The 15,278-nt window shown below is 36.1% G+C and overlaps 1 protein-coding gene across 1 annotated transcript in view; it reads left to right on the top strand.

The window, feature by feature from the left end:
- The window catches only part of LOC150109417 (solute carrier family 7 member 14), a 97,247-nt gene extending 82,173 nt beyond the window's left edge, over window positions 1-15,074 (top strand). Inside the window, exons 8-10 of the mRNA XM_090402343.1 lie at window positions 6,724-7,345; window positions 7,716-7,843; window positions 13,985-15,074. Coding sequence (XP_090258469.1) covers window positions 6,724-7,345; window positions 7,716-7,843; window positions 13,985-14,244 — 1,010 coding nt within the window. The 3' untranslated portion in view covers window positions 14,245-15,074. The remainder of the gene's footprint in view (window positions 1-6,723; window positions 7,346-7,715; window positions 7,844-13,984) is intronic.
- Window positions 15,075-15,278: the final 204 nt, after the last annotated feature.

Here is a 15,278-nt window from a genome sequence, read left to right as displayed (position 1 = left end):
TTTCCATATACAAGTACACCACCGATAACGGAATAAGTGCGGTGAGTATGGTGGGAAGTCGGTTGAATACAAATATACCGAACACAGAAGAAATCAGTCAAAAAAAACTAGCAGTGTAAGTCAGTGTTAAGATAAAGTTTAATACATGGGTCTGAGAGTTGGGTTAGAAATAAAACAGTGGATCAAAGACCGATGATTACAGAGAGCATCAACTGCAAAATCATATCCGTACACCGGAGGTAACTATGTCCATTATTTTACGGAACTGAGTTTTAAGTATACAGTATTTTAATGTTTTGTTTCGCGCTCTTTTCAGTTGTTCAAAGCAATATCTCCTGTGTATAATAATAAGCGGATTAGCCAGTTGGAAAGGGCACTATGCCATCATGATATCGACGTAAAGAGCACTAAGTGGACAAGTAGCCGTTTACTTCGGATGCGTAAAAAAATGAACATAGTGCCCTTTACCTCCGGTGTACAGATATTAAAAATAAAAAAATATCACATAAGAACTTGACATTATCAAAATTCACGAGTTTTAAGTAGAGTTCATATAAGACGATATCATCAGTTAAACACAATGGGAGGTAGAAGATTAGTGGAACAAATATTTGAAGTAAAAAATGAGAGGTGAAAGATCCGGGCAGAGGTACGGTGATGCAATTAGGAACGTTTAGAGAAAGGACATTAGAGTTTGGAAGGAAGAGAGATAAATTTGGTTGATTGAAAACAAGTCGCGAAATATTAATTCGATTACCTCTAAAATGCCATGGTATCCTTTGAGGATATACTAGATATTAATAATGTCAAAGCATTATAATGATAATGTGGGAGCTATATAACTGCGAAGTCGCGTGGCAACTAATATGATACTAAATTGGCAATAACAAAACTTACAGGTTGTTTTTTTTTTCTAGTTCATTTCACTAACTAGAGGTTTCTAAACATTTTTCCGAGTTTGTCGATCTTTAGCGCAGGTAAATAAGATTTATTCTGAGGACACCTGGGTTTGAGTCCTACAACTCAAAAAATGTCTACCATGAAGAATAGAGATTTTTGTAGAGAAGAACAGAAAGGAGTGCTCGCTCTTCATTTGGAACTAATAAGGCATTAGGAGACTAATATATATATATATATATATATATATCGCATTCTTACACCACGACAGATAACTCATCTCATAAACTGCTCAATTTTAAGGGGGGGGGGGTGCTTTGTTATTTATTCAAGTTTGTATTCTTAATTAATGAAACTTTTATAAATATCTGATAACAAGATTAGCAGATTATCCTAACACCTCATGTGATTGTACCTCGATGAAATTTGTCTTTTCCACAACATTTACTTTATTCAAACATTAAGTACTGTCACCTTTAAAAGAAAACAGTACACAAGATACAATTTATTCCACAGCAGCAATTCATTTCCCGCGATATTCTTAACAAATGCAATAAAACTGATGAAGTTCATATCCGATATCCACACGTGAGAATTCATGATTCTGTGACTATAAATTGCACACTTGGCAGAAACAGAGATCTCTTGTTCCCCAAGCACCCTAAACTTTAATCTTTGCCGTTTCAACAAGGCCTTGCGTACACTGATGGACTTGTTTTCATACAGAAGGAGATACCATGGAGGTAGATGCAGTGGTATCAATTAACATGTTAAACAGAGGCTTCAATAACTGGTAAGTCATCAGATACTTCTCACACTGAGATATTAAGAATAATCCAATGTTTAGTTTTCCAAGCAGAATTACACAAATCAAGTTTACAATTATTGTAAAATTTTAGTCAACTAGAAATAATCTTTCTGATTACTGTTCATGGTATGGTTGAATTTTTTTCAATTTGCGTGACTAAATGTTCATCATGGAAATCATGATAAGGGCGATCTTCCCTCTACTTACTGACACTCTCTTCAACTGCAGCTTTTCAACAAATGCAGTACACTGTCAGTGGTCACGAAGTGAATGCGAGGTTCCAGAACGCAATGAAATTTGTTGAAAATGAAAAAAATCTTAGTCATATTTTCAATCGACAGCATCATTGCTTTCAAATACTATAAAACACCATGATTTATTGTAAATTTTTTAACGCTATGACCGACTATTTAATGGGAATACCAGACATCTTTTTTATTTCTAATCACATATTCAGTGTTCAATATTAAAATACAACAACGAAATATTTATTCATAATTTTAGCCTGAGTTTCGATTACCTCCAAAATATCGTCGTTGGAAATTAAACCACCGAATTATTTTCAAGCAAACTGCCTCTTCTGAAATTATAAATATATACTACATATATTCTTTTACGCTGTGGAGAATTACCCTTACAGTTTCCTTGAAATAACTACTTTCACTGATGTCGTATAAGTTCCACGGATTTGTCGCTTTTCTTCACGTATTCAGCAAATATACTTGTAGGGTTTCAATTTGTCACATTTTAATGATCGATATCGGATGACAGTTGTAATACATTTAGTTTTAGCTGCATTATTTTCCTCAAGCATACAGCTGACCTCCTTATTAATGGTAAATGACAGAGAATTTATATATCATATTCCAGTCCTATCGCAGATGTTATTTGAGAATACAGTTGGACTTTTTTAAACATTCGGCATACATTTATAGTTTTCTCGAGTAACTTTATGAAATAACTATATTTTATCAATCTTGTGGGCATATCGAGATCACAGTTTTGTTTTAATAATCATTTCAGTAAGCTGCTCTATAACATCACGAAAGTAGTATGAAATAAGTAAAGAGTTAGTAATCATTTAGTTGTTTGGTATTCATTCTTATTTAAATAACTTTAAAATTATGCATTTTTCTAACTTGGGATCAGTCATTTCCAAAGCAAGCGAGAAATAACTTTACGTATCCAGAAAACTCAGAATTAATAACTATTATTTCAACAGCATTTGGATGTTTACTTTGTTTTTGTAGCGGTTATATATTATTAACTTAAAATTCAGTAAATACTAAATCATGATGAAATGATTATTTATTCGCAGCTTATAAATAAGCTGCAAATAATTTCCCTTGTTTTGAAGTAAATATATTACTAGCTATACTCTCATAACAGTACATTACTCAATATTTTGCTATTTGCAATTATAGCTTATTGTTACTAATGCCTCCAAAAGTTTAATTGTTAATCGTTATTGCACATCAAGTTAATACTAATATATGAAATATCTCACTTAACTGCAATTTTGTGTTGTATATATGTATATAACACAAAATTACAGTTAAGTTAATTGCAGTTAAATGCAAAATTGCAACTGACCGCCTTATAGTTCTATCCAAAATCTATTAATGGTAAATGACGGAGAATTTATATATCATATTCCAGTCCTATCGCAGATATTATTTGAGAATACAGTTTGACTTTTTTTTAAACATTCGGAATACATACATTTATAGTTTTCTCGAGTAACTTTATGTTCTTTCCAACAAAAATCATTTTCAAAACCAAAGGAGCTATGAAGGATCGACTTTTATTCAAAGTTTTGAAGTGTTTACAGGCTGATTACAAAGATGTATATATGAAATAATTCTTGATTAATGTCACTAATAATTTTATTGTAATATATATATATGTAATTTCTGGCTAAATCAAATTTTGTCCCTTGACCTAATTCTAAATTTTTAGAATTTTATTCCCATTCCCCAGTTGAGTTCTAAGCACAATGACCTGCCATGGCTAAGTAACTTGGCTTCTTTCAAATCTGATTAATGCTCTGATATAGCTGCATAATGTATTAGAACTTGTCGGTCTGCGGGATGAAAAATCTTCGACCTCCATATGAGAACACCTAACTCACCTTCAACTGAAAAACCCGTTAGATAGTGCTTGACGCGCACGATCAGATTCGACCCCGGTTCTTTCCAACAAAAAGCATTATCAAAACCAACGGAGCTATAAAGGATAGATTTTTATTCAAAGTTTTGAAGTGTTTACAGGCTGATTACAAAGGTGTTTTTTTATTTGTTACTCACTCTTTTTTGGAGAAACTTAAATTGTTATACAAACAATTATAACCAACACTAATTATGTTCGCAATGACTGGCCTGCTTTGTATAATAATTCGAAGAAAACGTTTCAAATAAGTCCCTAAGAGATCGGCGGCAGGGGGGGGGGGGGAATTGACACCGCTTAACAAACTGGCTTGATGAAAAATGTTACATTGCTAAATAAGAAAAGCGAAATATTTATGGGATTAAAAAAAAAACCGTTTTGAAAGATATTATCCCACAAATTACAGACAACTGTGAAGGATGTATTGAGAACAAACCAAACAAGGTAAAACAATCAACATGATTTGTTCGAACATTCTTGTACCGCCAAGTTTGGCTATTACGTTAACATTGCGAGTATTGCAAATCCATGGGTTGTAATAATGCATTAAAGGTGTATTCGTTTCCTTGATTCACTCAGATTATTTCCAGATCGATTTTGGACAGAGTTAGTCCTGAAAAGATTAGCAGATGAGCATGGCGAAAGGTTCCTTCAGGACATGGTTACTGCAGAAAGCACTTCAAAAAATGGAATTTGAATTCCATCCTGCTTACAAAATATTTGCTGGGTTTTTATAGGGAAACTATAAAAGAAACCAATCCAGCAAGTACTAAATTGTCTCATTTGTAATAATTATTATGTTTTAGTTTTTATGAAAAATTTATCTGAATGTAAAGTTTTAATCAATTCTCCTTAATGGATGGTGAAACCAAAATTCTTATATATGATTCGAAATAACCGGCAAACCTAAATTTATAAAATCATTTTATTAAAAGACAAAAATTTTAACTGTTCCTGTGCAGTGTAATTAATTTCAAGAATAATTACTATCGCCAATTTCATAAAAGTCAAAATCAATAATGTTGCATATCTAGAGTGCCCCCCCCCCCCACACACACACCACATACAAACGTGACGGAATTAGATGCAAATACAAACTTTTAGTAGGCAGAGCTAGTTGAATATACACACACACACCACCACACTCGTAAAACGTGTTCACCGGCAGAAGGCGCTGTTCACAAGTGGTGTGAGCTGGACTGAAACGTATCAATGTTTGGAAGTAATAACGAGCTTCTTACCAGTGAGCTACATTTGGTTTGACTATTTCATTTATGAAAACAGGCTAACTTATTAATACTTATTTAAAATTAGTTTGTTAAATAATTATGTGCCTTTTTATGCTTTTTTACTAACGAGGTTTCCGAAAATACCAAAATAATAATTCTACTAGCAGATAAGGGGATGCCACTGTAATCCTTGATATGGAGGACTTATGATTCTAAAATGTGCAATTACCCAATACAGACACTTATATGAAGCTCGAAAAAGATCCAAAATTGTACCAATAATTTATTCGAAACAACTGTAGAATTTCCAAAAGAAACAAGACTATCTTTATGATCACTTTATCCACAGATTATTCGTTTATATGGTGTACCCAAAATACACAAGGAAAGCTCCTTTGAGATTTTCGAAAGTAAATCTCAAAGGAGCGATTATCCACTTGTCTACTTACAGGTTATCAAGCAATTATCTAAATCACTAAAAATAATCGGACAGGCTCCAAGGATTCTTTATCAAGAACACCAAACATTTTGTTTCTAAGATCAAGGGCATCCACCTTAAAAGAGAAAAGCTTAGATGTCGCGCCCCTTTTCACAAATATTCACACTGAATACTGTGGAAACAATAGAATTCAGTATTAATACTGCTGGAAGATAAACTCTCCAGTGAAGTCATGACACTCCTAAAACATTGTATAAAGGTTACTTTATATACAAAAGCACTATTTACAAACAAAACTAAGGCCTGAAACTCTCTATTCTCATGCTCGCAAATGACTCTTTCTTCGAATACATTCGAAGAAAGAGCCATGGACACTTACCCATTAAGACCAAGACTGGAAAAGTTATACTCCAATCTGAACAACGAACATCAAACAATTGAATTCACGGCCGAGGTAGAAACCATTGGTACTCTTTCCTTTCTAGACATCAAACTTTCTTGGTCTTCAGATTTCTAGAAAGCCAACGGAAAACAATCTAGAGAAGTCAGTCCACACTAACAGATACTCAGTCTCATCTTAAATACTCAGTCTCATCATTATCGACCCGAAAAACTAGTTTTGGAGATCGATAACGAGACAAAAACTAATGTTGGTCTTATCGACATTAGGAGCTCGAACTCGTTCTCGTTATTGTGTAGCTCTCAATCTTTTCTTTCTGTTTTTGTGCACCAGATGAAGTCGTCGTGAATAGGAAGTAACTAGCTGTGTTTTTAACAATAAATAAAATACCTTATTTTTTGAATTCCCACTGCTTAAATGGTCATGAAAAAATTATTGGTGACCCCTAGTGTAAAGAATTTTAGTAAACACAGCATAGCAGTGTAGTAATATATCAGAATTTAACATTACTGAATGTTATTACATAATAACATTCAGTAATGTGCGCCGAATGCGACACTTCCTCCATTTGACGGGAAAACCATTCTCAATTCCATTTAACAGAATAACTCAGCAATTCTCGTAAGTGAGACATTATACGAAATATACCATTAATACAATGTTCTAAGTTGAATTATGTTTCGGAAAGGATAGAGCATCTTTGGATAGAATGTTGTAACTGAAATCCAGTGGCTAATTTATGCATTGAATAGTTTCTCCATTAACTTGTTTTGTTTTCCTGCAGGGACATTAATGGCCTATACCCTTGTGAGTACCTGCGTTCTCATCTTACGCTACCAACCTCCGAAAACAACCCTAGTGGAACTGCTACCCGAATCAATTCGATCGGCGTGTCCAACTCCTTCCAAGGAGGCTCCACCCCCAATCATCACCGGCATGACTACAACAATCCATACAAAGCGGACCAATCGATACGATTCTTCGGACAGTGACGAAAATTCGCCTGCCGGTGGGATGGATCAGCCGGATATTTTGAACAGTACGAGAAACGCAGACGACGAATCTCTCGTGCCGGATGCAAATCCTGGTGAACAGAGTTACGGAAGTGTGCCCGAGGGACGATCTGGCGGTGGACGATTCTCCATTCCAGAGAAATACAAGAAACTCTTTGGTTATTTGTTTCCTTATAGCTGGCTTCAGCCAGGACCAGCATCGGGAAATACAGGACGATTTGTGATGAAAGTGGTGGGACTAATGTATCTCCTCATCATTACTTTTGACTTACTTATTGTGTGTGCAATGCCTGCCTTAGAGTCCAGAAACGCGGCTGCGGTGTTATTCTTTTTGCTGTGCCTCCTGGGGATCTGTGTGTGTTTGGCGATTATCGCGAGACAACCTCAAACCAAGTGAGTACATTCAGCTTGTTCCTAACAGTTCCAAAATTTTATACCATTAAGTATAATTAATGTACGTGTAGTGTAGTATAGCCACTAATTTTTTAACATTAAAAAACTAAAGTCCAAAAAGGAAAACTATATTAAAAAAAACTGATTTATATTCAAGCATAAGGAAATTTCTAAATTATTGGCCTTGGTAGAAATACGCCTATATGTGGTATGTCATACGTGGTATGTCAAACTTTCTTCTTAACCCCTTACCTACACATCCAGAAACCTTCATGTAAGGGAATTGATATTTAAATAAAATATAAAATATTTGTTATTGCTCTTCAAACACACTTTTATTTTTTCTTTCATTTTTTTTTTATTCTTACAGGTGCGACCTAAAGTTTAAAGCTCCGTGTGTGCCGCTTGTGCCTGCAGTAGCCGTAACAGTGAACATTTACCTTATATTTAAATTATCCATCCTTACCCTGATCCGCTTCACAGTATGGATGATCTTTGGTAAGTTCTGCAGGAATATGTTCCCAAATTCGATTGTTAGTGTTTAACCTATAAAATTGACGCTTCAGGCAATTCTGTTTTTCTAAGTGTTAAGATTAATAATCCCGCAAATAGGCAAACCGACCATTAGAACACACGTACTTTACAGAAAATGAATACTTACAGGCATAGGGCTAACCACCGCATCCTGAGTTATGATTAAGAAAGCCAAGTATACTTGGTCCTTGGCTACATGGATAATTTGCCAGCCAGGTTGACCGAGTGATACGTATCCGCTATCCAACCAACAGGTAGCGAGTTCGAATTCAACCATGGGCATGGCTGGTCGTGATGGTCGTTAGGTGGGAGATGAACTTCATCGCATGGCATAACACCTCCGCTTATTGGATACCTGAATGACTTGAAAATTCCATGTTTGGCCTCTAGAGCAAGGATCCCGGACTATGTAAAAAATAAATGAAATACAATATATATATATATATAATAAGAAAAATTCTTAGCCCACCCACGGTACGAATGTACTATGGCCTTCCAAAAACATTTCGTGAGTGGGAGCCACATAAATTTTTTTTAAATAGTCAAAAACGCTTAAGTACCTGTTATAGGCACTGATGATGATGTAAGGTTAATAATGTTCATGGGGAAAAAAATGAAAGAGAGAGAGATCTGTCTGTTGATCATGTGAACTGATGACATGAGAAGAAATGTGTAAATACTGATTTAATAATACCCTTAGCTAATTGAGATGCAGTGTTCATTAAGCTGCACTGTTGCTCACAGAATATTGAAAAAAAGATCATGACCATATGCAGTGAAATGTTTGAAGAAAGCTTTCTTTCTTGATATTTATCCCTGTTATTAATTATAAATAATTATATCTGAATATTATCCATGTGTTAGCTTTCAACTAATTGCTAAATAGTAAATTACACGTGTCCACGCAGTTAGCCTAGTGGCTGTGCGCTTCGCAACCATATGCCTGGGAAAGGAGTGTCCTAGGTTCGATTCCCGTCGGTGACGTGAGGAGTTGAAGGATCTTCCTCAGCCAAAGCCAAGTTAGCCGGTGTTGGGCATGGACAGCAGGGTTTTTTCATCAGTTTATCGTGGGGGTTTTCATCCCGCAAACAGGCAAGCCAGACCCGTGAACATACAGGATATAGGACATATGGACGAAGACAGAAGAGGAGATGGGCGCCATCTGTCTTAATTCACGGCTCAGCCATGTAATCATTCATGGCTCAGCCATGAGTGACCCAACGGTCCGTTAAAGACTACGGGAGAGATAGATAGAAATTACACATTTTCGAATGAGGCTTTAGTGAGGCGACGTCACGTGGCCTGCGACATGCGCTTTTTTTTTTGTTGTTGTTGTTGGAACTGTCCATCATGTGCAGGATAAGAGGCCGACACGAATGAGCATACAACATTCAAGTAGGCTACACCATTCAGTACTTGGACCCACGGATAAAGAAAACGTGCGCTAGATCATCACTCTACCGTCAGTCGTACATCGTTGTGATCAAGCATAGTTGGGACCATGGCTTCATGTTGTTTTCACAGTCTTGGCCTTCTTGCACTAATAGGAACCGGGATTCATACTACATGCGTCTTTCTTCAGACTTTTTGTTATCAAAAATAGATGTTAATTTGGTTATTTAATTTGGTTCTATACTCCATCCTGGAGAGCGTGAGATATATGATCACTTCATATCAATTTTCATATAGTTCCTATTTGTGTAGCTCAATTATTTTATTACAGATGGGGCGCTTAGACTGATAAAAGCATTTTAATTATCAACCAATTGCTTTTTATTTCATTTCTACTTGAAAATAATGGAGAAAGTTATCAACAGTCAGCTTTACCATCTGAAGACCCATTAGTTAGCGCATAATGATAAAATAAAGAGCCTCAGTAGTTCAGTCGGTATAGACTGCCCTTCAGTCGATATAGAAGCCCTTTGGTCGGAAAGACCTCGGTTCGATTCTCGTCCATGAAGTGAGGAACCTTTATCTGGTTTCTTTCGACTGAAGATGAATTAGCCGGTCTCATTGAGAAGTAGATGGTTTTTCGTCCTTCAGAACAGACAAACCGGCCAGTAGAACACACGCAATTTACAGACAAGAATACTTGGAGGCATAGGGGTAACCGCCTTATCCTCCTATTACGATTAGGAAATCCAAGGATACTTGGAAGGCTGTGGACGCTTAAGTGTCTGTTAAACCACTGATGGATGGATGTTGGATAAAATAGCCGTGAGGTCCATAAGGCACCATCTTATGTAACCAATATAAAACTATTGTCTATGATATATTTTCGTCTGTCAATTGCATGTGTACTGCTGGCCTGTTTGCCTGTAGTTGTTGGACGAAAAGCCCGAGTTTCAGGGAGGAAAATCCTTGCAACCACCGTATGAGACCATCTTCAACTGAAAAACCCTGATAAATGCTATTCGCTCCCTGTACGGGATTCGAACTGTGGTCTTTCAAACCCATCAGTTTATCAGTGATGACCAGTTTCCATCATCTCCCGATCCAAACTGCTAGCAAGATTGCCCACCTTTGGGCATAAGCTATTATAAAAAGCAATGTCTCTTGACATTTCGTTTTGATCGAGTGTGGAAGAGACCTGCTCAGTAATCTACGTTTTGCCTGCTTTCCAACATTTGAAGCAGGGTTGTAGTTTCCTGCCTAATAACTAATTAGGTTGCTCAATGGATGGATGGATGACTCCTATTATTCAGACTTCTTTTCACAGTATGGAGTACTCCTAGGCTCAACATTTTTCACACATTTTTCTTCTTATGAATAAATGATTTCATCGGACTAACCTCAACTATTATCCATGGTTATATTGATATACTCCATTTCTGTTCTTCATTTGAAAAGCTATAGTTATTTAATATTCCAAGCTTCAAGATTTTTCATAACGAGTGCTTTAAACAATGTTTTTTTTAGTATTCTCCAACCAAAATGCAGTCATTTATTTCTTGCAAGAGTGATGATGATAAAATAAATCTCACTTCATTTCACCTTATCTTTGATAGTACCCACATCTCCAGACAAGATCGAAATTCCCTTCTTGGGCTCCGGGTCAAGAACCCAGACTCCATAGCGAATTTCTCGACTTAGTTGTGATTTACATCTTGAATTTCCCCAAACACAACGCATCCATAATTAGTTCGGTTCCAAAGAACGTGGTGTCCTTTTCCTCACCTCAATACTTTTCATCCTGCATTAAGCGTATCCCCCCCCCTCTAAGGGAACTGTATATAATTATCACTACTAATAACCGTATGCAATTTCTTCCGAGTATACAGAAACATCTGCTAGTCAACATCCATTCATAGTATATCTTCAAGTGTATAAACTAACTCCTAACCATCTTTCATTCAGTCCAGTTATCCCATCTGTCCTCTTTAAACAAGTCTTCGTCACAAGAGAGTTTTTGCAAGTACCACAACCTCCAGCTGGTCAAGAAACATGAACAGACTCCTCTTTTCTCAATCAATCACGCACACAAAGAGCGAGTTGATAAGCTATACGGTTTGCAACTTCTCATGTGTGTGTGTGGGGGGGGGGAAGATACGTGTCTGTATATACTAGACTGAGAAATTTCAGTGAACCTTGAACATTTTGAAAAATTTGTTTTTACAACCTTCATACACGTTGGTCTAAATCGGGCTGAGTTTGCAGCTGAATTTAGGCCACCAGTTTATACTCTCCTGGAGTAAATTTTCTACTACATAATGATAATCGAACACAGGTAATTTGGTCCGTTCCTCCACTAAAAATGGCAGTCAGTTGACTAAGTCATTGGCAGTAAGTTAGGAAAATTGTTGATCTTTCCCCTCACTCGACATTATAACTTTTCCCAAAGATTTTCTACAGGACTCGAATAGGTACTCTGTGCTGTTTGCTAGTCAGTCTAACTACCGCATTCCCTCAGACCATGCCCCCACAGCCATTACAATATGGAACGGCTTTGATACTCAACCGGATACTTTGAGACAAAAATAGAATTTATCGCGAGTGTCAAAACAATATTTTGTTGAATAGTCTAACTACAATAAGGAACCGTGGTCCAAACTGAGAGAGTCATCCCCACCTATAACAGGACGATACAGAGTGATAAATAATATTCTACTGGTAGTATTTTGAAGATTCGTCATTTTGTACTTTCAAACGGTATAACTAACCAATCACGACGAGCTCTGCACTATATAAATCAAACCAGAGAACTGTCCAAGGTGATTTCACTTGCACACAGTAACATTCCCTTCATGGAAACCAAGATTATGAAGGTAAGTTCGTAATATTTTGGCGAAACTTTACAGCTGTCCTAAACTCTTGGTTAAGAGAATGAACGTATGCATGATCGAGGAATGCGCAGCACTTTTTGAACTTTACTAAATCCTTTCCTTCCGTCAGTTTTTGTGTCGTATACCTGACTGTTTCTTAGATTTATATTCACTATAATGTTTCTCTAAGATCGGAATACATTATTATTAAAAGGAGGGGAAAGTTTAAGATTTTTACAGGTAGTTAAGATGTAGCTTTTAAATTGATGGTGAAGTTACTAAAAGAGTTTCGAGGCAACTGTCATCATGGTATCATTAAATTGTACCATGATGTCTACGACTAAGTATTGAAAAATGAGCCGCATGAATCTTTATCTGTTTTTCGGGTAGCTTAGAGGAGATCAACACTATTTACGTTTATTATTATTACGTTGGGACCTTCACGGAGTCCAAGACTCATCGTGGAATGTCCACTCAATACATAACGGCAGTTGATGCACGACATATTTACATGTAAAATCTAAAGCAATTCTCAGGGATAATCAATAACACTCACACAATGCCAGTTATACAACTCCTTAAACTTATTCAGTGATTATGCAATCACCACTTTCTCTAACAACATATTCCACTCGCTCACTACTCGTCATAAAGAAAATATGCTCCTCACTCCGCTTTTCACCGAACTCCTGTTCAACTTCCGTGAATGACCACTTGATCTTTCCGTTTCTACCTGGTTTTGAAAATTTTTCTCCTATATCTATCCTATAAAATTCGCTTACCAATTTGTCTGTATCGCATCAGCCCTCATCCGCCTATCTAACAGACGACGCAACCCACCCTCAGTTACTCAATCTGTTCTCATAGTCAACATTCCACAGCCCTGAAATTATCTTAATCTCCTTTGAACCTTTCTAATGGTAATAATATTAATATTCGTTCTAATATCTGTTTCTGTTTTCTGTTGAATTATTAGACGAGTTTTTACAAAATGTTAGTACCTGTTAGATTCGTTTTGGCATTTATACGCACGTTATTCATCCTTTCTGGAAAGATTTTATTGAAATTTGATATGTAAAGGATTTGTAAAATTTGTAAAACATTTTTCGAGCCAACTCATTTTTAATGTTCATTAAATTCTACCAATGGATAGAATTTAATGAAGTTGCTCACTTCTACTAAAATTTGTCGATTATCTCAAGTTTGATTTTCTTAAAAAATTACTAAAATAACTAATGCTATCCCTACACAAGAATGCTACTGCTAAGCATGTTTTTTTTTTTTTTTTTGTAATTGTCTGGTATAATTTAAATACCTTTTTAATGTTTCCAATCCGCTGATGTTTATGATCACGTGAAAGAAACTATGGCATATTCTCGAATATATTCTCTATGTGATGTCCATTTTTGGAGTGTGCATCACTTGTTTCTGTGAGCGAAAACTATGAGATTTCTTGTTCATCTTCACCTATAAGCCCTTGTAGATGGGATTTAAACTCAGGTCTTTCGAACCGACAGGCACGACTATTGGTCGGTGGGCTAAGGAGCTATGTTTCTAATCAATAATATATTAAAGAATAATTCGTAAACATGTTACTAGATGGCGCTAGAAGTGACAAGTTGAGTAATAATATATCGGAACGACAACTTTAGTGAAAATGTCTTCGTTGTTTTAGCAGTTAACACAAGGTTTGTTTGGAAACAAAAAAGTAAAACTTTTTTTCGAAAGAGATATGGCTCGTCAAGTAACAGAAGAACAGTGCACTTACATAACACTTTTAAAATATAAACAGCAAAACTTCTCGATATAATGATCGTTTCTAATATTTTATTTTCCCTTATAGGTATCTTCATGTATTTCTGCTATGGCATAAAGCATAGCTCCTTAGAGATAAGCAATGATAATCCTTTCGAGTTGAAGATTCCGAAGAACCGAATAGTAAAGCCTGAAGAGGATGGAGACATGCGAATCGCGGCGGATACAAGCAATGAAGTCATATCCAAATCTTTCGATGCCAATGGTTACATTGCCACGACAAGCCCGGAAGGAGACAGCAGGAACGCAGTCATATTGAACAAAGGGACATGGGAACGGTTCGAATAGTGACTCTCTGACGCAATACTCATTAACTCTGTTCCTTATCTCTAAGAGTACCTGTGACACCATTTCATGTAAGTGTGACCCAGAATTATTCGGCTGTTTAGTTGAACCTCCGACGCCATTTCGGCCCCAGAGGAGAAGGCAGCAGGGTCAGGGCCGTGCCAACGGACAAGTTAAAATCTTACTCCTTTTTTGAAGTTTGTTTTCGTTTCTGTAAACTTATCTCTAGTCTCCCTGAGTATGACTTTCTATAATCTTACCACACAGTGCTCTAAGATAGCAAAGATTTTTGCCCTTCTGATCTAAGTATCTACTCACTAGACAAGGGGGAAAGAAAAGAGACACCACTGAGATTATTAATTGGGGAAAATGGTCTTAATGATGATCGTAAAGCCACTTATCTGTGATCCACGAATGATGATGGATAATCAGAGATGTAAAAACAGGTGTTTAGCACTACACGTATCGGAAACAGCACCATATAAATAATAGTATAAAACAACAGTGATGATCAGAATATAAAATTTGACTTTAGTGCACATAGGTTGCTCTATGTGCCCCATCTTAGAGCATTTGGTAATTCTGTTTTATTTAACACATACCAAAATAATTCCTAATAATAGAGAAATTTGCTTGGAATTTTTAACTAGTATTAAATGTGAGTTATATACCGAATTAAAATATAAAGAAAAATGGAACCAGAGTCTTAAAATTTGCATCAAAGAACAATGTTTATTTAAGAGCTGTTATAAGTAATGTATATTAGGCAGAGTTTAGACGAGTGAGAAAGAAGGGCATCGTTACGTGATATTTTGAGTAGCAAAATACTTCTTAATAATTATGGTGTTGTCAGTTTTTCTCTAAACTTAAGTGGATTCTTCTTTTCTTACTGTTAATCGTCCTGATTTGGTGAAGTTGATCTAAAGAACAGTGTTTAGTGGTTTGTCTAGGATGGTGTAGCAATTCTCTCCAAAGCAAATCTATCAACTAATAGCTAACACTGTAAAATCAATAAATAAATAAGAAAGAAAACATTT

The sequence above is a fragment of the Typopeltis vanoorti genome, chromosome 2, assembly GCF_054136105.1.
Source record: "Typopeltis vanoorti isolate ZY-2024b chromosome 2, IOZ_Tvanoo_1.0, whole genome shotgun sequence".
NCBI classification, from domain to species: domain Eukaryota; kingdom Metazoa; phylum Arthropoda; class Arachnida; order Uropygi; family Thelyphonidae; genus Typopeltis; species Typopeltis vanoorti.
This window is presented reverse-complemented; position numbering and strand designations above follow the sequence as displayed.